The following is an 18,913-nucleotide window of genomic DNA, read 5'->3' on the forward strand; positions in this document are numbered from 1 at the left end:
CGTCCATGTACGAAAGACTCGTGCGTCGTTTTGCTATTGTAATTGCGAAATTCCGAAACAGGTCTTACCATATCATAAGTTTATAGGAGAGAGCAGCCGACATCTTGTATAACATGCCGTTGGCCTTCATTGCTCTTTATCCCCAACGTATTCCAGTATATACATGAAATAGGCAAAACCCTCTGGAGGCCCGATCTCGCGATAAGATAATTTGAATCCAGGTCGATTCTCCATGTACCTAGATCATATCTCAGTCCGGGCTAGGCTTGGGAAGGAGAAAAGGAACAGACGCATGGAAGAATGGAGTGAAAATCCGAATAGGATAAACCACTCACCGTTTTCTAAAATGAGGTTGACCAAAGGTGAAGCTAGAAAAATACCCAGAAAGTTCAGCATGTCAGTTCCAGCTCCGAATCTCGTTTCAGTATTTTCTTCTTCTGAGAGTCTACTTACTAGACAAATTTGCTTCCTGGCTGCTTCCGTAGGACTCTGTTGTTCGAAAAACCCAAACTCAGTAAATAGGTTGAACGATGTAAGTGGGCAAAAGGATCAATGCACCTTATAGCCTCTGTCACTTCCTGTGTACAAGTTCGTATATCCTTTTCGTCCGGGTTCTAGCAAGGGCAAAGGGCAAAGGGCAAACGGTAAGACAAAACCTCAACCAGAAGTAGGTTTGATGTGAATTGCATTGGACATACCCATGGATCGCCTTTTGTAGTTAACATAGCGCTAATAATACCCAGATTCGCTTAAGCGATCGTCCACTCTTTCAAGTATCTCTATGTATGACCCAGTGAATGACTCACTCCATCGTTCCTAATCATCGATTCAAGTGTCAGTAAGATATGATTTAAGATATTGCCCATGGAAATAGGGAATAAAGATATAGAGTGTACCAAACATACATACCTTTATCAACAACCATGTCGAACGATTCATCCTCAAATCCCAAATCTAGTATATCCATCTCTAACCATTCCATTTTCGGTCTTAAGACTGAATGGCGGTCCTTCATCTGATCAATAACGATTTTGGAATACTACAAGAATCACCAATGTCTTTATTGTTAGCTTATTCTTCTTCAGTTAGTCCAACTAGATTCCAAAACGCAAAACTTAAAACGCCAAACGCAAAACGCAAGACTTACATCGATATTAACGATATTTTCCCAACCATTGTCGTACAGTACCTCACCCAGAGCTGAATTACCACATCCCAAAGTCAATATACGCGTATCTTTGCCTTTTCCTTTCCCTTTTACGTTGTCGGTAGAGGTAGATATAGAGGTGAGTTCTTCAAAGAGCGGTAAGAGGTAAGTTGGAGAAAGGAACCAATCGAATGTACGTCCATCTGCTTCACTACTTGTAGAATGTAAGATCATTCTAGTCTAGGGGAAAGAGAAGAAGAAGACTGACTTCGCATATCGTTGTTCCCTACAATGGTTTGATAAATATCAGTCAGATGTGATAAAGTCATTCATCACATGAAGATGAAAAGTGACATACCAGTACTCGTGAGTTCCATAACCCTCGTTAGTAGGTGGTAAATTAGCTTCTACACTGGATGACATATTGTTCTGAATTATATATATATATATATATACACCTGTATGCATTCGAATAATAGTTAAACATCTATATGATTCAGGTTGTCGATGAACGACAGTCGATATCTTTCAACGTCGCTCTTACTCGTACAAGTGACCGAAATTTGGTGATTATGTAATAGTCTGTCCTCCCGTCCAATTTACTGTATGTAGATGTCGTAGACAGTATCACTTACTGTATGGACGACTTGTAGCTTATACTGTCAGAGGGCTTGACTTGGTAGATGGAAATTGAGAAGACTGGAAAGTTTGTCTCAAATGAACGAATTGGGAAAACATTTGGTGGATGAAACATGTCTGCTCAGACGAGTGAGTTATTCTTATCATGATGACTATAAAATGCATTGTACAGTATGCCAACAACTCAGAAACTGCCTGATCCTGATTTCGCTCTCATAATAGACTGCCTTGAGAGAAGTTCACTCCTTCTACACCCTTGGCATGATCCCAAACTAATTGACCTCGGAGATACGTCTTTTCCACTAATCCACTGAGGGTCTTACCTATATAAGGTGAGATTTTATTTTTGAACAAGAGGGATTGCTATATTAGACCGATGAAAGCGTTAGCCAGTGTCTTGTGACGGAACTGAAATCGTGCAGCCAGAGCACGCAGATAAAATATTTTATCGCTTCGTGCTCTGGCTCTACTCACAGTAGTCACCTCCCACTGCTTCTTTGGATCGAACAATACCCAATCCGCCTTGTTACCAACTTTCAATCCGCCCTTATCTTCTAATTCCACTTGTTTAGCTTGTGCGGAGCCCATCCAATCTACCACCCTACCCAGATCCACTTTCTCATCTTGTTGAAATTCGGTCCAGAGTAAACTCAACCCTAAGCCCAATCCCGATATACCACCCCAAGATTCTAGGAAATCGCCCTTTTTCAATTCGGGAACACAGGGCGAATGGTCCGATACCACATAATCTATCTCACCATCTATCAGAGCCTGTCTGAGTTCCAATCTGTTAGAGGAATTTCGAATAGGCGGACAGCACTTGAATTGAGTTGCATTATCTGGTATTTCCTCGGCGGTCAAACACAAATAATGAAAACATGTTTCGATCGTGAGGTTTTTGACGCCCTCGGCGCGAGCTTGACGAATTGAGGGAAGGGCAGAAGCGGCTGATAGATGGACGATGTGGAATCGTAAAGAGGGATAACGTCTGGCTAGCTTGAGGATCAAGGATAAGGCGTCTACTTCCCATGATTCAGGTCGGGATGCGAGAAAAGTGGAATATTCTTTAGGGTCAGGTGACGGTGGAGAGGCATGAGTATGGGCAGTGGAGTCAAGCTCGGCATGGAAGAGGATCAACGCGTTTGTGTCCTGATGTGATGATCGTTCTGAGTTAGATCATGCAAAGGAACAAGATGGGGAATGAGGTGTGAGACTCACCTTCAAAGCCTCACACGCTTTTATCAGATCCTTTTCACCTACACAAGGGAATTCCTACAAACACCTGTCAGTTTCATGGCCTCACATGGTTCCAGCATAACCAATCATGAAGGTTCTCTAAGATATGTCAGGCATGCGAAAGCACTTACATCGACACCCGACTCAATCAAGAAACACTTAAATCCTTTAACCCCCTGATCTAACATCCCAACCAATTCATCTGCATTGCCAGGTATGATCCCACCCCAGAATCCTATATCGCAATTTACGCCTACTTTTTCCGCTTCGGCTCTTTTCACTTTGAGGCCCTCGAGTGTGGTGGTGGGTGGAATGGAGTTTAAAGGCATGTCAATGACCGTGGTCACCCCTCCGGAGATCGCTGCTAATGTACCTGTTTGGAAACCTTCCCACTCCGTTCGACCGGGTTGGTTCAGATGAACATGTGTGCTGAGGAAGTATCAACATGATATTAGTACAGTGTAGCTGCCATACGAAGAGATCAAGAAAGATGGTTGAGCTTGAGCTTGGACTTACTCTACTAATCCAGGTAAGACCACCTTGCCTTCTTCGATCTCAATCACCATCACATCTCCATCTTCTTCGGTGGGTCGCACTAGTCCCTCTTTGATGGATGTGATCACACCTGAATCAAGATCAATTTCTATAGTTGTTGGTTGTGGTTGGTCCTTGCCAGGTAAGATGGCGAGAGGAGCGAGTAGTATCTGTTTTGTCATTATGAGGATTCTACAATACCAGTTGAAGAGTTGAAGGAAGAGGTGAAAGTCGATAAGACGAAATGACCAATTTTGAGCTATATGTGTGTACGAAGCAGTCCAAAATTCACAAGGACACTGGTTTATTGTTATTGTACAAAACACGACTCGGCCATGCCTACCGTCAACGTGTACGAATGCAAAGTTATATACATATGGATAACGAATAACGAATCATATCTGGATTTACAGACGAGATAAGAGATAAACGATGGCACTCACCGGTTTGATCGGAACACGAGTACACGACTATACCTTTCAGGCACACCCTACCGGCTACCACGAGGATACATATACCAAGATGAAGCATCATCGCATCGTTCGTGTGCATCATTCATAGGCCTAGGCAGATGGGTCGGATCAAACGCAAATGCATGACTTGTGGGTAACCCGGATGATAGCATCAACTGGTCACAGCTTGTTGTATGATTGGATTGATCACCGGGAAAGCAGGTTACCACTGACACTCAGAGACAAATCCCCTCGCCGCAGACTCGGTAGACATCACATCGCTTCTCAATTTACAGAACACATCTACGACCATAGAATCCAGAAAGCATCGCATCCCGTCAGCTCTGCGCAATTCAACCTGGATATCGCTCGGTTAGTACCAAAGTGGGGGACCATTTGGGAATCCCGGGTGTTGTAGTTTTTTTTGTTTATGTTCTGTCATCATCACCTGGCGTACCGGTCGTTAAGGAACCCCATTCCACAATAGGTGAAAGTCAAATGAGCATCTAAGAGATCCTCGGATCAAGTGTATAGGCATTTGATATTCGGTCCAAGTTACTCGTCAATAACGTACATACACATGTCCTTCTGATCCATACTGCCCTAAAATCTAATTATACAACCCCTCCCATTCATCTTCCTCTTCCAGATCCGGAGGAGATCCATCTTGGTCTTCGCCTCTTCGACCACCAATGGTAGCTGTAGAAGTAGGAGTGTTCTTCTGATTCTGATTCTGATTTTGAGCATCTCGTTCCATCTCTTCCAAAGCCATCATCTCCTCCAAATCAGGTCCAAAATCTTCTTCTTCCTGTATCGCAGGTCGAGAAGTGAACAGCGGTTCTCTCCCTTGTGGGTCCGCCGATCGATCATCTTCCTGGGATGCAGAGGGCGGTGTGAGTCCTCTGTCAGATAGAGGTGGTGGAGAAGGAGAGCGAGGTGGGGGATAGAAAGCTTCTCGATATCCTTTTAGAGCGGACTACACACAAATATGAAAATAAACGAACAGCTCCTCAGTATATGGTAAAAAGATCAAGCTTTTCATAGAAGACTGCAAGTGAGAGATGTGAAAGATAACCTACCTCCATTCTTTTAGATCTACATATAACCTCAACCCTATTGATGGTATGTTGGAAATCGCCTTTAGGGAACATACCATGTGCCCACATTTGATACATGTTCAGTAAATTCTTGAGGTCTTGTGTCTAACAGTTGACAGCTGGGTGTTAGCACATGTAACAATGGTTCGAATGTAGAATACAGATGGAATACAGGTTGACAGCATCATAGGCAGAAAAACTCACCTCATGACCTTTTCCTTTCACTTTGAACTTCTTAGCTGCCCTGCACAGTGCTGGTATACCTCGATCGCTTGTTAGTCTGTATCACAAAATTAGCTTCTCTGTACATCTATTCATCCGTCATTGTTCATACTCTGAACATCGACTTTTGATCTCCATCGACATCCAACCCATATCTTGTTATCTCCCAATCTACCCACCATCTCATATACACGTTTTACTCGTAATCCATCAGACAGACTGAAAGACCGAAACTCACCGATCAGCATCAACCTTGGCGACCGTCCTCTTCGTCTTTCCACCCGCTTCTTCATCATCATCCTGTCCGTTGGTAGCATTCAAAGCGGCAAAGGGATCCTCGAAATCCCCCTGTTGATGAACCCTGTATCTCCCATCATCATCATCTACCTGAGCCGCTCCTTCGACTGTTGTTCTGATATTCTGACCTCCAGGAGGGGGTACATTCCGTTGGCGAGAGGGAGATCCTATGTCGATATCGTATTCTGATGGAGCGCCAGGTGAGAAGAACAATGGGTTCTCGTTGCTCCGTATAGGTAAATTGTCAGGTGTGATTGATCGTGAGCGGATGGGTGATCGAGGTGGTGGTGGTCTGGTAGGTGAATTGAAGAGATCTTCTAGTCCTGACATTTCTATTATCTAATGGGTGGATGGCTGGGATGAAGTATGTGGAATGAATATGATGAGAGCAACAAGTGATGATATGTAAGATTCGATAAGGTAAATTCACCAAGTGAAGAGGATTGAAATCAATGTTGAACGTCGAATTTGTCGATTGACGCGTTCGATCATTGGATTGGATTTGATCTGACGCGTACACGATAAGTTAAAGTATCTTACCACATAATCCCAACACCGCCATAGCATAAATAATCATCATCATACAACTGTCATTCTAAACTCCCCCAAGTGCAGAATCGTCAGATGAACTAGATAGCATATACATACATCCATGAATAGTACAAATACATGATTTTATCCGAAAGTACCAAGAGGCAAATCAAATCGTCCTAATCGAATCTACTTTTCCCGACTTCCTCCTCCTATAGTCACATATCCGTAGGGATAGGTAAGAATTGTCCAATGATGACCGAAGGAAGATCGAATACCTGATCGCCGAAATCAAGTCAATAAGAGATCGGTTGTTTGAACATGATAAAGTGAAACCACACTCACATCTCTTCTGATGGTTATACAACCCGTACAATCCAATGTTATACCTCCATTAGGATTCGATTTAGTCAATCCAACAGGTTGGAAGAAGTTCTGAGTGGTATTTTCAAATGCGTGAACACTGAAGTTTTCCCAATACGCTACCACTCTATTTCCACGTATGACTGAATCAGCATACGATTATCGATATCACGCCAATGAAGAGGTACTTACGAAGGATTGGAAAATAGCTCATATATGTAGGTCCGTTTACCGATCAGATCCGAATCACTCTTCTCGACGAGCTTACAGAACTCAGGGTTGGCATAGCATACTTCTCCCGTTCGACGCCAGACTGCAGTCGGTGTAGCAGAGTACGAGATGAGTTTTTCCAGTTCCTAATAGGTGTAATATTTAAACGGTCAGCTAGATACCTCTGCAGAAGAACGCAGAGTTCATGAAAACTTACGATAAGAGTCCGCTGAAAAGATTTCTCAAGGAAGACTTCATCCTCCTCTGACATAGGCATCCTGCATACCCATCAGCATCCAGAGCCATCACGATCTGACCTTGCAGGAGACACTCACTGCAATGCGATCAAACTGGGTCTGAACGAAGCTAGAGCTCGAGCGACACGCAGAGTCTCATGCTGTTCAAAGCTGAATCAGGTGATATGATCAGTCAATGAATCTCTAGTCAAGAAAGAGATAGGAAAGCTCACTTTTTGGTGAGATAGTCCATCAAGATATGATAACCTTGAGTGTAGTCGCTACGTCCAACTATCAGCAAGGGTTGTATTCCTATATCTTCGAGATTACTTACTATGGCTTGACCACCGTTCTATATACCTCTGCTGGAGTCGATGCTTTACCAACTTTCGCTTGACCAACGGACAAATTCTGATTTTGTTTTTGATTATGATTTTGCAAGTTTTGTTGTGAGATGTTCGATTGCTGTTGTTGGAACTGATTCTGATTCTGATTGATACCATCCAAAATCATCTGCGAAGGATCATTGTTCCATGTCTGTCCCTGACCTTGACCTTGGTTTTGGTTCTGATTAGGCCAAGTGGTGTTGATGGGCGACAAATCACTGTAAGTTCCAGGAGATACCGAAGGTCCCGTGCTTGACGGTGTGGGCTGAACCGTATATTGGTTGGAATTGACATTGGTCGCACCAGGTGATGGGTTCAACCACGATTGATCAAATCCCACATTATTCGCTGTTGAGCTGACGGTCGAGGCGTTCATGCCGTCCATGGACATCTGTCTACCAGCTTCGTCCAATGGGTCGATCCCAGGGAAGATTGGCGACAAATTGCCGAACAGCGAGTCGAGCATTTGATACTCGGTATTGGCAGCATTACCATTTCCTGTGAACGCTAATCAACAATGCATCAGCTTACACACAGGTTACAAACGAGGGTCGCAAAGACTCACCATTGGCCTGAGGCTGGATACTGGTATTCCATGATCTCGAAGGATCATTGAGGTTAATCTGGTTCGAACCTCCAATGGAAGAAGGATCATTAGGTTGCAGAGGTCCAGAAAGCCATACGTCATCGGGCAATCTGGGCGGTTCGATGGTCTGGGTTTGTTGCGGGATGGATACGTTTGAGAGGAGGTTGAACTGAGCCTGGATCTGCGAATCTGAAGATTGGTGTTGATGATGTGGGCGGATAGGTGGAGATGGACTACTGGCTTGACGGGGTCTAGCGGCAACTACAGGACAAAATAAATCAGGTTAGTGAACCGACCACGGCATGTGTTATAGATCTAAAACAATCTATCTTATCGGTTATGCCGCATATGGGATATGGATATCGACTTACGTCTCTCTTCACCTTCCAATAGATATTTTGCTTTTTTCCTCACGCCTTCCACACATTGATCTGCCATACCTTTCTTCACACATCTAGTACACGGACGTTCTATCGTTATCAATCATCCAACATCCATATGCACATCCCCAAAGACCGAAAGATAAAAAAAAAAAAAGTCCGGTAAATCCGATGAAAAGCCATAAGCGGGAACAAGCGCGAACCGAATCGAGACGAATAACCATAAGATAGGGGCAAAAGAGTCGTAATACTGATCATCAGCTCAAACATCTTTTTGATTTTTCCGGAAGGGATCATTTTTCTTTTTTTTTTACTCAAAGATCGACTCACGTTCATCGCACGTCAGATGAGATTTCTGACAAGCCAAACACGCTTTCGCTACTTTTTTCCTTGCCTTGTGTTCCCCTGGACCAGATCCACTGGCTATACCACCGGCTGAACCTTCTTCTTTCATCTTCGCTTTTCCTTTACTTTTGGGTCTACCTCTTCCCGAAGCTGATCCACCGGTCACGCTAGCTGATGCAGAGCCACCACTCGTACTTCCCCCAGCTTGTTGAGGTGCAAGCGCAGTGAGATTGAGTTGATGAGGAGAAGTCGTTATCGAATCTCCAGCAGATGATATGGACCCAGATGAATTCGATCGTGTAGGTCTGCCCCAAGACATCTGTCGTTCTTGCATCCTTGCTACGGCAGCAAGATATTCTTTGTCCTCTGTCAATTCGGGCATAGTGTGATCGTTCGCGACAAAGTAGACGATGATGATGAGAATCAAAGTGAGAATGCCATATACGATCCAGTCGAGTTCAGTTGAGTGATTCAAGGAAATGGATCGGTCGTTCGCGTCAATACAGGTGAAGGAGTTATATATGTCATCGAAGTGGAATTCGGGATATTGAGGGATACAGTGATGATCACGGTTTTTCCGTGTTATGTGATACCGCAGTATTTGAAGGGAGATGAAGATGAAGTCGCAAGCGAACCAGTCAAAAGTTGAGATAAGTGAACGAATTGACGGAGAAAGTTTGATGATTTGATGGAATGTTTCAACCAGGTTGTCCGGTCATTTTTCAATGTTTAATGAAAGCGGAGAGGGTGAGACAAGGAATGATGACGATTGGGAGAGTTTAAAGGTTGTACATGTGAGAGGTGGGTATTCAGATAACGAGAAGGCGTCGATCAAAGGTGTATAAAATGATATATATCGAATGATCGAATTTTGAAGGGATGGATGTACGAGTGATGGTCGGGGAAATTTGAATGATGAATGATGTGAAGAGACCAAGGAAGTAAATACCGAAAGATACGGTCAATAGTCAGAAAGAAGAACCGATTTTCAGTCCCATCCCATTCGATGAGATGACCGTCAATCAACAAGCGACATGAGGGGGTATCCATTTCCAGTCGTCGATCGACGAGCAAAGGAAATGAGGTAAGTGATTAATCCGAAATCCATAAAATGAGAGGGTACAGCGGAGTTAGAGAAGACGAAGATAGAGAAAAGAGAAAACGATCAGCAAGGGTCCTAAACCGTCGGTGGATATCAAGGTGGATCGCCAAGAGCCGAGAAGCTCGAGATTGCAGATCTGGTATGGGTTTGTAGGAATGGCTAAAAATACTCACACGTGAAGGGACGTTTATGAAGTGAGGAATCTCAATCAAGTCTGATATCTTTATGTTGAAGAGGATAATCAGTTTAGGTTCTATTCGGGTTTCTTTGCTAGCAGACCGTTGATAGGATGGGATTTCGGAAGTCGGTAACGCGGATCGAAGGATAGAAGACTCGTCTAGAGCGATGCGCTCGATCGGCGATCCCGTAATCAGCAGAGGGAGGAAGAGGCAAGGTCTGTACGAACAGGAAGAGAAGGATGATGAGATCCAAGCAGGGAGTGAGAAGTGATTGGTTTAAGCTTGTTGTATCCATCTGTGGATCATGCAATCATGTAATTCATGTAATTCAATTTATCCGGTGATCCTATAAGGTATTACAATTACATTATTGGGGTTTACGGGATCAAATTCCATGACCAGATGTAAATGTGAATGTGGCGCTCAACCAGCTCACAATGGGATCTCGGATCCCTGTCTCCGTCAACCGAAATATACTCTAGCAGCAGGACTTTACTGCGTCATGATGTAACCCTTGGCGCACCCAGACCCAGATCCCATTGATCAGAGAACACCAGATGAAATGCTCCAGCACGTCATGCCATTGTTTATTTCTCTGAATAGACGGAGTATGTACACAGGCGACAATGCCTCGAACCGGTGAAACAAGTCCGAATCCCATAGCTGTCTTATCTTTTATAACTGCCTACTGGGCGAATGAGACCGGGCCGTTATAGTGGATGCAAACGTCGGAGTCCGTATATCCTAAGTGGGCCCATGAGTTGGTTTAAGCGTAGATAAGCTGCTGCAGAGTGTGTGAATGTGAAACAGTTTTGGATACTTATAGGTATAATTGATATCCCGAAAGAGATCTATCAATTACGGCATGCTCAGTGTAGACAGCCGGTATCTGGCGGATAGGCTGTATTTGAACGGAACTCAAATGATGATATCATTCTCCTCGGAGATGCTAGATGTTGTGCATTGGTTCCTTCCTTCCTTCCTTCATTGGCAATTGGTAATTATAGAAATTCTATACCTACACCTACACCTAATCCCCTCGACGTCCTCTCCCCCTTCCTTCCTATCAATGGCATGGAGAAATTCAATTCTATCCTTATTGGTTCCAATCTGTACATCAATCCAACCCCTACAGAGAGGTTGGGGGATTGATAAAGTTTACTCAAATTGTCCGCAAATGATCGAGCTACAATCGTTACGATGGATCTAAGTCAGCAACAGGTCCAACTTGATATGCAATTTCTCCTGCTGCGAAAGATGAGTTCTGGTCTTACTCACCTCTATCATAGGCAACTACTTTCCCACCATTGATAAACCCATGTAATTTCAATGGCCAATGTTCCTTTTTCGGGATGGGTGCAAAGACCGACAGACCCAATGCCCAACTGAGATCTCCACCAAGGGAGTCAGGTCCATCACGTCTTCCTAGACCTCCTACTGCCCATCCTCTTACGGAATTGGGTCCACCAAGGTAGGTCCTATCGGGCAGATAGGTCGATCCGAGATGCGAGGGGAAGAGGGGGAAAAGCATCGTTGTGAGGGACGATATGGAGTAATTCTTAATTTAGAAAAAAAAATCATTGTCAATCGAATCTCGTGTGTTAGGACTGAGACGGTCCAGACAAAGATCAAGGGTTGTAACTCACTATCTGTGAACCGGGATACAAAGCTCTACTCAGCTGAGACATCGTAGTAGATTTGAAGAATTTGGCTTTTTCCGACGAGCCTGGTAATCCAGCGTATTCATGTGTGAACTTCAATAATCTCCCTTTCGTCCCCGTCCACAGATCATCACGAGTATCGGATGTCCATGTGTGAGATATTGAAGATTTCGTAGAAGGTATAGCGAGTTCTCTTATGCTAAAACCTGGGTGTATTAGCTGTGCTGTTTGACGTTTTCGCGAGCGAGGAGCTTACGAGACAGAAGCGTTAGGGGTGAGATGGTCTATAGCTCGATTGACCAGTTCGTATTGTAAATCGTGAGTGCCCCAAGGCAATATAGCCTAGGAAAACATATCAGCGGTCCACAACACCACAGATTGTATAAGATATTATATCATTCCACTCACACTGAGTTTGGCTCTAGCGCCTTGCGTCCTCTCTCTATGACTTGCAAAAGCGGAATTGTCTCTATCTAACGAAAAGCCAGATAGAGCGAAAGACAATAAGGGAGAGGCGAATAAGGGAGTAGTGAGTGATACTTGATATGCGGATTTCGTCTTTGTACCTATCGATGCATTTCCTTCCAATGTTTCTGCACCTCCAAACAGATTACGTATCCTGGCTGTGACGTTCTATCATACCCAAAGCATATGATCAGCTCAGACGGGGCTCTCGTTTTCTCGGAAAGTCCTTGACTTGAAGGAGAAGCTACTTACACCTCCTCCTTCGCCTCCTCCGACTTCCGTACCAGCTTTCAAGAACAATCTGCCCTTTTCCCTCAGAGCCAGGACCATCTCAACCTCGTCTGGGTCTCCACCACGCTTCGGCTCGAAACGTATTCCCACTCTGTCCATATCGTATATCCCAAATTCGTTAAGGTAAGCTACCAAGCTTTTCGTGGACAATAGTATCTCATGAAGGTTTGTAGGTGTTGGAGGAGCAGGATTGAAGAAAGATGGTTTGGTAGGAGATGGTGGGGAGATGAACGGAGATAACAACGAGTTCAGGAATCCAGGTCGAGTGGTCTTGGGTACGGGGGAGAGTCGAATAGAGGTTAAGCGTAAGGGCCGATTCATGTTCTCTGATACCTGTAATCACGATATGGGACGACAGGGCATATCAGTCAACTGGATCCCACGACGACCGAGAATGAACGATGACCATAGAGACGTTGATGGAATGACAGAACAAAGTGGACTTGACGTATAGTGACCTTTACAAGCAAGTACTGAAGCCGGAAGATTTGAACTTACTACTTCTCCTACACGTCTCTGTGCCTGCTCATACTCCCCTCTTAACCGTCTCTGGAATTCTTCTTCGTGCAACTGCCGTATTTTTTCTGGATCGTCATTTGATTCTACCATACCTCCGTGTTAGTTATACGTATAGTAGCCTGTACGACGGAAATGTAGCTTACCATTGTGCTCATTCGGTAAGAAAGGTTTACCTGTTGATGGTGGGGGAGTTATGGGATCTTGACGTAGGGCAGTACGAAATATCGAGCTTGCCATGGGAGGTTGGAAAATTGGCGAAGGTATTGACTGATTCTACAAATGCCTCGTAATCAGCTTAGCTTATACACATCAGGCGAGTCTCAGTGGACGTAAGTGATATTCACCTCTGAGGTGATAGCTTGAGACCCAGGAGCCGCCTCTCCCTCTCGAATGGGCAGTGGGATATTCTCGCCATCGATTACCGCTGTTCCAGAGACAGGCTGAGGTTTAGCTTCCACATCGATCTCTACTACTTCGATAGTAGGCGGTCTATCTTCAGCGTTTGGATCCATATTCTACCTCGCAGACCTTGCAGAATGGTATGGCAGAAGTTTCGGATTGCGTGTTCACTGAGCGGAAGAGAATGGCAGTAGCTAGTAAGAAGAAGATATCAGGCCAGGAATGTTGATGGAATGGAATATTTCGAGAGATGGAATTGAGATTCCGGAAGGGAAATCAACGAAACACGTGGTCAGATCATGGAGCTCCACACAAGCCCATCATAGCACGCCTAAAGGTGGGCTCTTTTCGCTTCTGCCCCAAAGAGTCATTCCATGGTTTATGCATCTGGAAGTTGAGAGAACAGGTATCATCATCATGTCGTCTGTGGCTGAAGCGGGAACTGCGAGTGGTCAGTACAGCTACAGAGATAGGTCAAGGATAGCTCGAGTCATCTTGTGCAATTTTTGCTCACAGGGCATTACGACTTGATATGCGTTTCCCTCCCTTTCCCTTGGGAGTTGCGACACATACCCAAACTTCTCAAGCACCATTCAGAGAGAGATGTTCTTCAAGTGTACGTTACGCACTTGTAAAACTCTCGGTATGAGATATGGCGTGACAGAATTCATGGTTCAAGATGGGTCCCAGATAAATTACCATATCAAGTAGTTATATCCTTGTTATACGGCCCCTGAAAAAGAAGGGAGTTCGTCACGAGGGAATTCTAAATCGAATCGCTGTCCGGAACAAGGGTAACTTTTGAGTTGAGTCTTTGAGCTTGTAGATTTGACCGAGCGAAAGCAGCTATCAAGGTTGGTGGGTTGGTGGGAAAACCAGTACCAGCAGAACAAGAGGGTGGGTACCTTATTCCCGTTCCTCTCCCTGCTCGTGTCGGTGTCGTCGTGGCATACATACATCTGCTCTTGCTCTCCTGTACATCCCAGTCCAGAACGCTTTCCCTACGGATGCAAAACTCTACAGTCCTGAGACGAGGGTACTGCAAGATGCTCTGATAGGTCAATCAATCTCAAGTGGATTTCCTTCACCGCAGCTGCCATCTGGCGGCATGGAAGATCATTCCCAAACCCACGATAGATAGATACGGGCCAGAACAAATCGGAAATCTTTCTTGATCCTAATCTGTCGGTCGACTTTTTCCTCTTTATTTACCCTTTAACGATTTACATTTTCTTCTTTTTAAGGTAAAAAAAAGCTATTTTCTTGCGTAAAAGCGATTTTCCCGATTTAACACCTCTTCTCGATTCCCTCATGAACTTGGGTCAACGACCGAAAAGATCCCATCTTATCCCATCTTGTTTCGACATCCAATCATACAGGCAGCGATAGCATAGTTGGCACGAGTGTCGTAGTAAGTCGAGAATTATTTTCCATGTTCATCATACCTTACCTCGAATAACATCGCTTAGCTTTCAATTCAGATCATCTCATACAGAAGGTTACATACTCTACACCTTACAGATTCATGTTGATCTTCTGTTCCAAAATAGTAGTATCTCACGAGTTATTCCGTCAATAGAAAGAAAGATAGGGTGATACTACACTGCACATTCGACAACTAGCGCCGTTTTCGGTTCCTAGAGACACATCATCATATCACTACCCACCTACAGTACTACCTACCATTCCACTTTGATCAACATCGCTACATCGCATACATCGACTTATCTACTACTGATTATCAATGTCAGGCTGATCATTATCATACCAACAACAATCACAACACAATCGATCATCCTGCATACCATAACGCGCGATCAGTATCAATCACGTGTTCGTTACCTGCCATTGAAACACCTCGACATCGGACTTTCGGACATCACATCAGCTCAGCATTGATCGTTAGTGTAATCGGGGTGATCATCTAATTGAATATCTGAAAAGGATCAGAGACACAAACAGTTAGTACAGAGTGTAGTGCACGAGGTCAGGGCATGTTTCTGTCTTGAAAATACAAGACACCAAGAAGAAAACAAGAGAGAGAAGTGAAGTCAGTGACTTTGTTCTTATTCGCTTCCCACCTCATAAACCTCCTTTATCCCCTTACACCTACGCTAAAAAAAACCAAACAGAACCGCCGGTTGATGATGTAGGATGAAAAAGCACTGACAACGTTAAATAGCCTTATCCTCAGTTTATTCATACCATCATCATCATCATCATCTTCTTCTTCTTCTTCTTCGTCATCCTCGATCAGATCGAATCACCCTAAAAATAACATTAACCAAGACAAACAAACAAGCAAAGAATATCAACAACTTGTCTATCCTACTTCCCACCGTTATCTTCGAATCTCGCGAATAGACATACACTCAATCAACTATCATCACCCCCAACCTCCTTTATCATAATTGAGCGGGTATATCGCCTCTGAGCACATCCTCCTTTTTCATCCGAGACGTCACTTTTCAAAGTCAGCGACCTCTTTTAGAAGCAGTAGGACATTCAATCTCTTTTAGGTTGAAAGGGTATTAGTCAGAGATACATAGGTATATCGGGTTTTTAACACGACACAGGTCGATCCTTTGAAGGAGAAAAAAATGTGAGTGGGGTGTTGCCGACCTGAGAATTATATTCTGTCCCCTTTTGCACCATACGATCCATAGAAAGAGGTTTCCAGGGGTGTCGTGTTCGAACGGATGGAGAGATGGTGACGCGCACTTGCACTTGAGAAACAACAGCTCGGTCGAATCGTTGTCGAGTAGAGATTGCGTGAAGAAAACCCTCCTTCTGCAAGGCATACTACGATCGATGACCTCAGGTTGATCTTGTCTCTCGCTACCGCTGTTATTACTACAAGTGAAAATGAGCTGACAAGACACATCGATTATCCAAAGTTTCATCACCATGTCTGTCCCACTCCCACAAGGATATATAAATTCCAACGAGGTCTTCGTCGATCAATCTCGACCTCAAGCTGGACCAAGTAATTATGCCAGACCATCATCACAGCCTCAAGCTCCACCTTCAAACCATATCCAAGGTCCACCACCTCAGACACCCTTTTACGGGATCAACGGCCATATACCACCTGGATATCCTACACCTATGGAACATGTTTCCCACATCCAGCAACTCCCTCAACAGCAGCAACAACAGTTCATGGCTGCCTACCCACCGACGATGATACAACATGGACAGCCCGGTATGGTATATCCAGGGATGGAGATGAACGGTAGTGCGATTGTGCCCAATTTCCATTTCGGTTCTGTTCCTCAAAATGGACCGTGGACGGATGAGTGGGTAGAAAATGGAATCGCTCACGAAGGTCAAGATATGGTTTACAGTAATCTAGAGGTGAGCCATTCTGCTGTATATTGATTGTGCTTTCAATATTTTTGTAGTCGTTGACAGATACTGACTTCATTGGACCTTAGGTAAAGCACCGACGTAGGACTACGCCTGATCAGCTAAAGATCTTAGAATATTGGTATGATATCAACCCGAAACCTGATAATGCATTGAGAGAGCATCTTGCAGCTCAGTTGGGAATGACTAAGAGGAACGTTCAGGTCTGGTTCCAAAATCGGTGAGCTATCATGATTTATCGAAACTCCATTCCGATCTCATCCTTGACCGAGGTATGATGTGAAGACGAGTATTCTAATTTTGCTGACTTCATCTGAATTGAAATAGACGAGCGAAAATGAAAGGATTAGCTAAAAAGGATGAGAAAGCGGATGGGGAAGATCAACAGAAGACACCTGAAAAATCCTCTACCATCGTGTCGCCCATCCAACAACATCAACAACAACCTGTTCATCGACAAATGCTATTACCACCTGTGGGACCACCTCCTATGGCTAGAAGAGCATCTTTGGCCAATGGTGAAGCGGCCAAGATCGAGATGTTCGTTGCCAAGCGTGCTGCTGCTGCTGCATCGGGTCAAAATAGAGGATTGAGACCACCGGGATTCGTTTCTCCCCAGCGATCACCGTTGATGGGTCAAGCTTCAGCGGCCAGAAGACAAAGTATACCCTACCCTACGCCTATCACTGCTGGTCCGACGGGCGGACCTGGACCGAGTCCCAAGGTATCCCCTGTCGTCAGAGTGATGCCTTCTGCTCTACACCTGACCGCGATGAGAAATAACACCCGAAGAGCAAGTATGCCTGGTGCGGCTCAACTTATCTCCAGTGGGCCTTTCACCCCTCCTCGAGTAGTCACCAATCAACATCAAGTTGGACTTCCACGAGAACTCAGTACGATCAAAGATGATGATTCCGTACAAAATGGTATGATTGTCAATGCGCAACAACAACAAGAAGTGATGTATGATCAAGATACAGACTTCACCGGTACTTACATTACACCTCCGTCAACCTCTTATGGACCATCAACATCGATATCATCCATGTCTTTCTTACCTACCGATTCATCAACTGGGTCAGTGTTCGATCCGTCTATACCATTCTCGCCCAATTCGCCTCTACCCAACCCATCTTTCTCTTTTGGTACGGAAGGCCACCAGCAACAACCACAACAGATGCATCATCAGATACCTATCCTCGATGAAGCTGAAGCTGCTCGGCAACAACAGCTGTTCCTTGCTTTCCAACAAAGAGGTAGAATGGGCTCCATCGCATCTGTAGGTACGTACACGACTGATAACGGCAATACCACCGATCTGGAAGATGCCGGTTTAGGAGATTGGATCAATCAGGATAATACCAATGGAATGGGTGCTGCGGTCAACCTAGGTGAAGGGCAGGGTCAAGAGGGACCGGATGGGTTTGATCCTGATGCTAGGAGAGCTTCAGCGTGAGTGATATGTCTATTCTTGCTTGAGCATGGCTTGATTGCACAAGGCAAGTCTGGTGCTGATGATGCTTGCATTCTTGTGGTGATCTGACAGCCCCGCTGACCTATTGCATCAAATTGGAATCATGGGTCTCAACAATGTTCCGACTCCACTCCGACCATCACCATTGGGCAGTCATTTCACACCTGACAATTACCATACAGAACAGACCGCTTATGAAATACCTCAAAGTGGGATGGGAGTCACTTCGGCCGATCTAGATCCTTCACCTATATCAATCTCTTCCATGCCTTCTTCATCGGGCGAGAGCGTATCGCCTACAGAAGGTAATAATCCGGGTTTTCAACAATTTGGTCAGTCACAAACACAAAGCCAACCGCAACCGCAACCGCATCAACCAGTAAGATCAATATCCTTGCAGCAATTCCCGTCAACTCATACCCAAACGCAGAATCAACATTCTTCAAGTGTTTCACCTTACTCTGAACATTCCTTACCACCTTCTACCTCTGCACCTTATATCCAACAACAGCAACAGCAACAACCATCGCAGATCTATCAAAATCAGAGTCAACCGTATCCTCAGAATGGAATGACCTTAATTAACAATACCAACAGTTCACCTACGACTACTACTGCACATCATCAGCAACACCTTCAATATGGTAACAATGGTGAAAATAAAGATGATTTTGGTTTTTTGGAAAATCTACAGAACAATGGTAATAATGGTGAACCTGTGGATATTCTGGTATGATCGTCCCACAAGGCGAAGTTAGATTGATAGGTGTGGACATTTGGAAAAAAAGAGATC

The 18,913-nt window shown here is 44.5% G+C and overlaps 7 protein-coding genes and 1 non-coding gene across 8 annotated transcripts; 2 read left to right on the top strand and 6 right to left on the bottom strand.

Moving 5' to 3' along the window:
- Positions 1-126: 126 nt before the first annotated feature.
- Positions 127-725, bottom strand: V865_005860 (uncharacterized protein; the record flags this gene model as incomplete). The annotated part of the gene is made up of 5 exons (XM_066229627.1): positions 127-238; positions 336-368; positions 454-489; positions 559-614; positions 699-725. The coding sequence occupies 5 exons, from the start codon at positions 723-725 to the stop codon at positions 127-129; spliced, it is 264 nt and encodes an 87-aa protein (XP_066085724.1).
- A 125-nt stretch (positions 726-850) lies between these two features.
- V865_005861 (uncharacterized protein) lies at positions 851-1,570 on the bottom strand (the record flags this gene model as incomplete). Its single annotated transcript, XM_066229628.1, has 4 exons — positions 851-1,039; positions 1,148-1,358; positions 1,416-1,433; positions 1,506-1,570. 4 exons carry the CDS (start codon positions 1,568-1,570, stop codon positions 851-853), a joined length of 483 nt encoding a protein of 160 aa, XP_066085725.1.
- A 429-nt stretch (positions 1,571-1,999) lies between these two features.
- V865_005862 (allantoinase) lies at positions 2,000-3,738 on the bottom strand (the record flags this gene model as incomplete). Its single annotated transcript, XM_066229629.1, has 5 exons — positions 2,000-2,149; positions 2,261-2,935; positions 3,005-3,058; positions 3,154-3,451; positions 3,539-3,738. The coding sequence occupies 5 exons, from the start codon at positions 3,736-3,738 to the stop codon at positions 2,000-2,002; spliced, it is 1,377 nt and encodes a 458-aa protein (XP_066085726.1).
- A 574-nt stretch (positions 3,739-4,312) lies between these two features.
- V865_005863 lies at positions 4,313-4,428 on the top strand. The gene has a single exon (XR_010725591.1). It is a non-coding gene; the product is annotated as a 5S ribosomal RNA (ribosomal RNA).
- A 190-nt stretch (positions 4,429-4,618) lies between these two features.
- V865_005864 (uncharacterized protein) lies at positions 4,619-5,954 on the bottom strand (the record flags this gene model as incomplete). The annotated part of the gene is made up of 4 exons (XM_066229630.1): positions 4,619-4,984; positions 5,088-5,210; positions 5,310-5,385; positions 5,566-5,954. The coding sequence occupies 4 exons, from the start codon at positions 5,952-5,954 to the stop codon at positions 4,619-4,621; spliced, it is 954 nt and encodes a 317-aa protein (XP_066085727.1).
- Positions 5,955-6,373: 419 nt separating this feature from the next.
- Positions 6,374-9,043, bottom strand: V865_005865 (uncharacterized protein; the record flags this gene model as incomplete). Its single annotated transcript, XM_066229631.1, has 10 exons — positions 6,374-6,433; positions 6,501-6,645; positions 6,711-6,874; positions 6,946-7,006; positions 7,064-7,135; positions 7,198-7,245; positions 7,299-7,857; positions 7,916-8,197; positions 8,308-8,406; positions 8,647-9,043. The coding sequence occupies 10 exons, from the start codon at positions 9,041-9,043 to the stop codon at positions 6,374-6,376; spliced, it is 1,887 nt and encodes a 628-aa protein (XP_066085728.1).
- A 1,900-nt stretch (positions 9,044-10,943) lies between these two features.
- On the bottom strand, positions 10,944-13,390 carry V865_005866 (uncharacterized protein; the record flags this gene model as incomplete). The annotated part of the gene is made up of 9 exons (XM_066229632.1): positions 10,944-11,128; positions 11,221-11,500; positions 11,589-11,802; positions 11,860-11,945; positions 12,012-12,236; positions 12,321-12,692; positions 12,858-12,961; positions 13,022-13,151; positions 13,223-13,390. The coding sequence occupies 9 exons, from the start codon at positions 13,388-13,390 to the stop codon at positions 10,944-10,946; spliced, it is 1,764 nt and encodes a 587-aa protein (XP_066085729.1).
- Positions 13,391-16,184: 2,794 nt separating this feature from the next.
- Positions 16,185-18,856, top strand: V865_005867 (uncharacterized protein; the record flags this gene model as incomplete). Its single annotated transcript, XM_066229633.1, has 4 exons — positions 16,185-16,634; positions 16,715-16,866; positions 16,974-18,098; positions 18,193-18,856. 4 exons carry the CDS (start codon positions 16,185-16,187, stop codon positions 18,854-18,856), a joined length of 2,391 nt encoding a protein of 796 aa, XP_066085730.1.
- Between the last annotated feature and the right edge of the window lie 57 nt (positions 18,857-18,913).

This window comes from Kwoniella europaea, chromosome 1, assembly GCF_036810445.1.
Source record: "Kwoniella europaea PYCC6329 chromosome 1, complete sequence".
Lineage (NCBI taxonomy): Eukaryota > Fungi > Basidiomycota > Tremellomycetes > Tremellales > Cryptococcaceae > Kwoniella > Kwoniella europaea.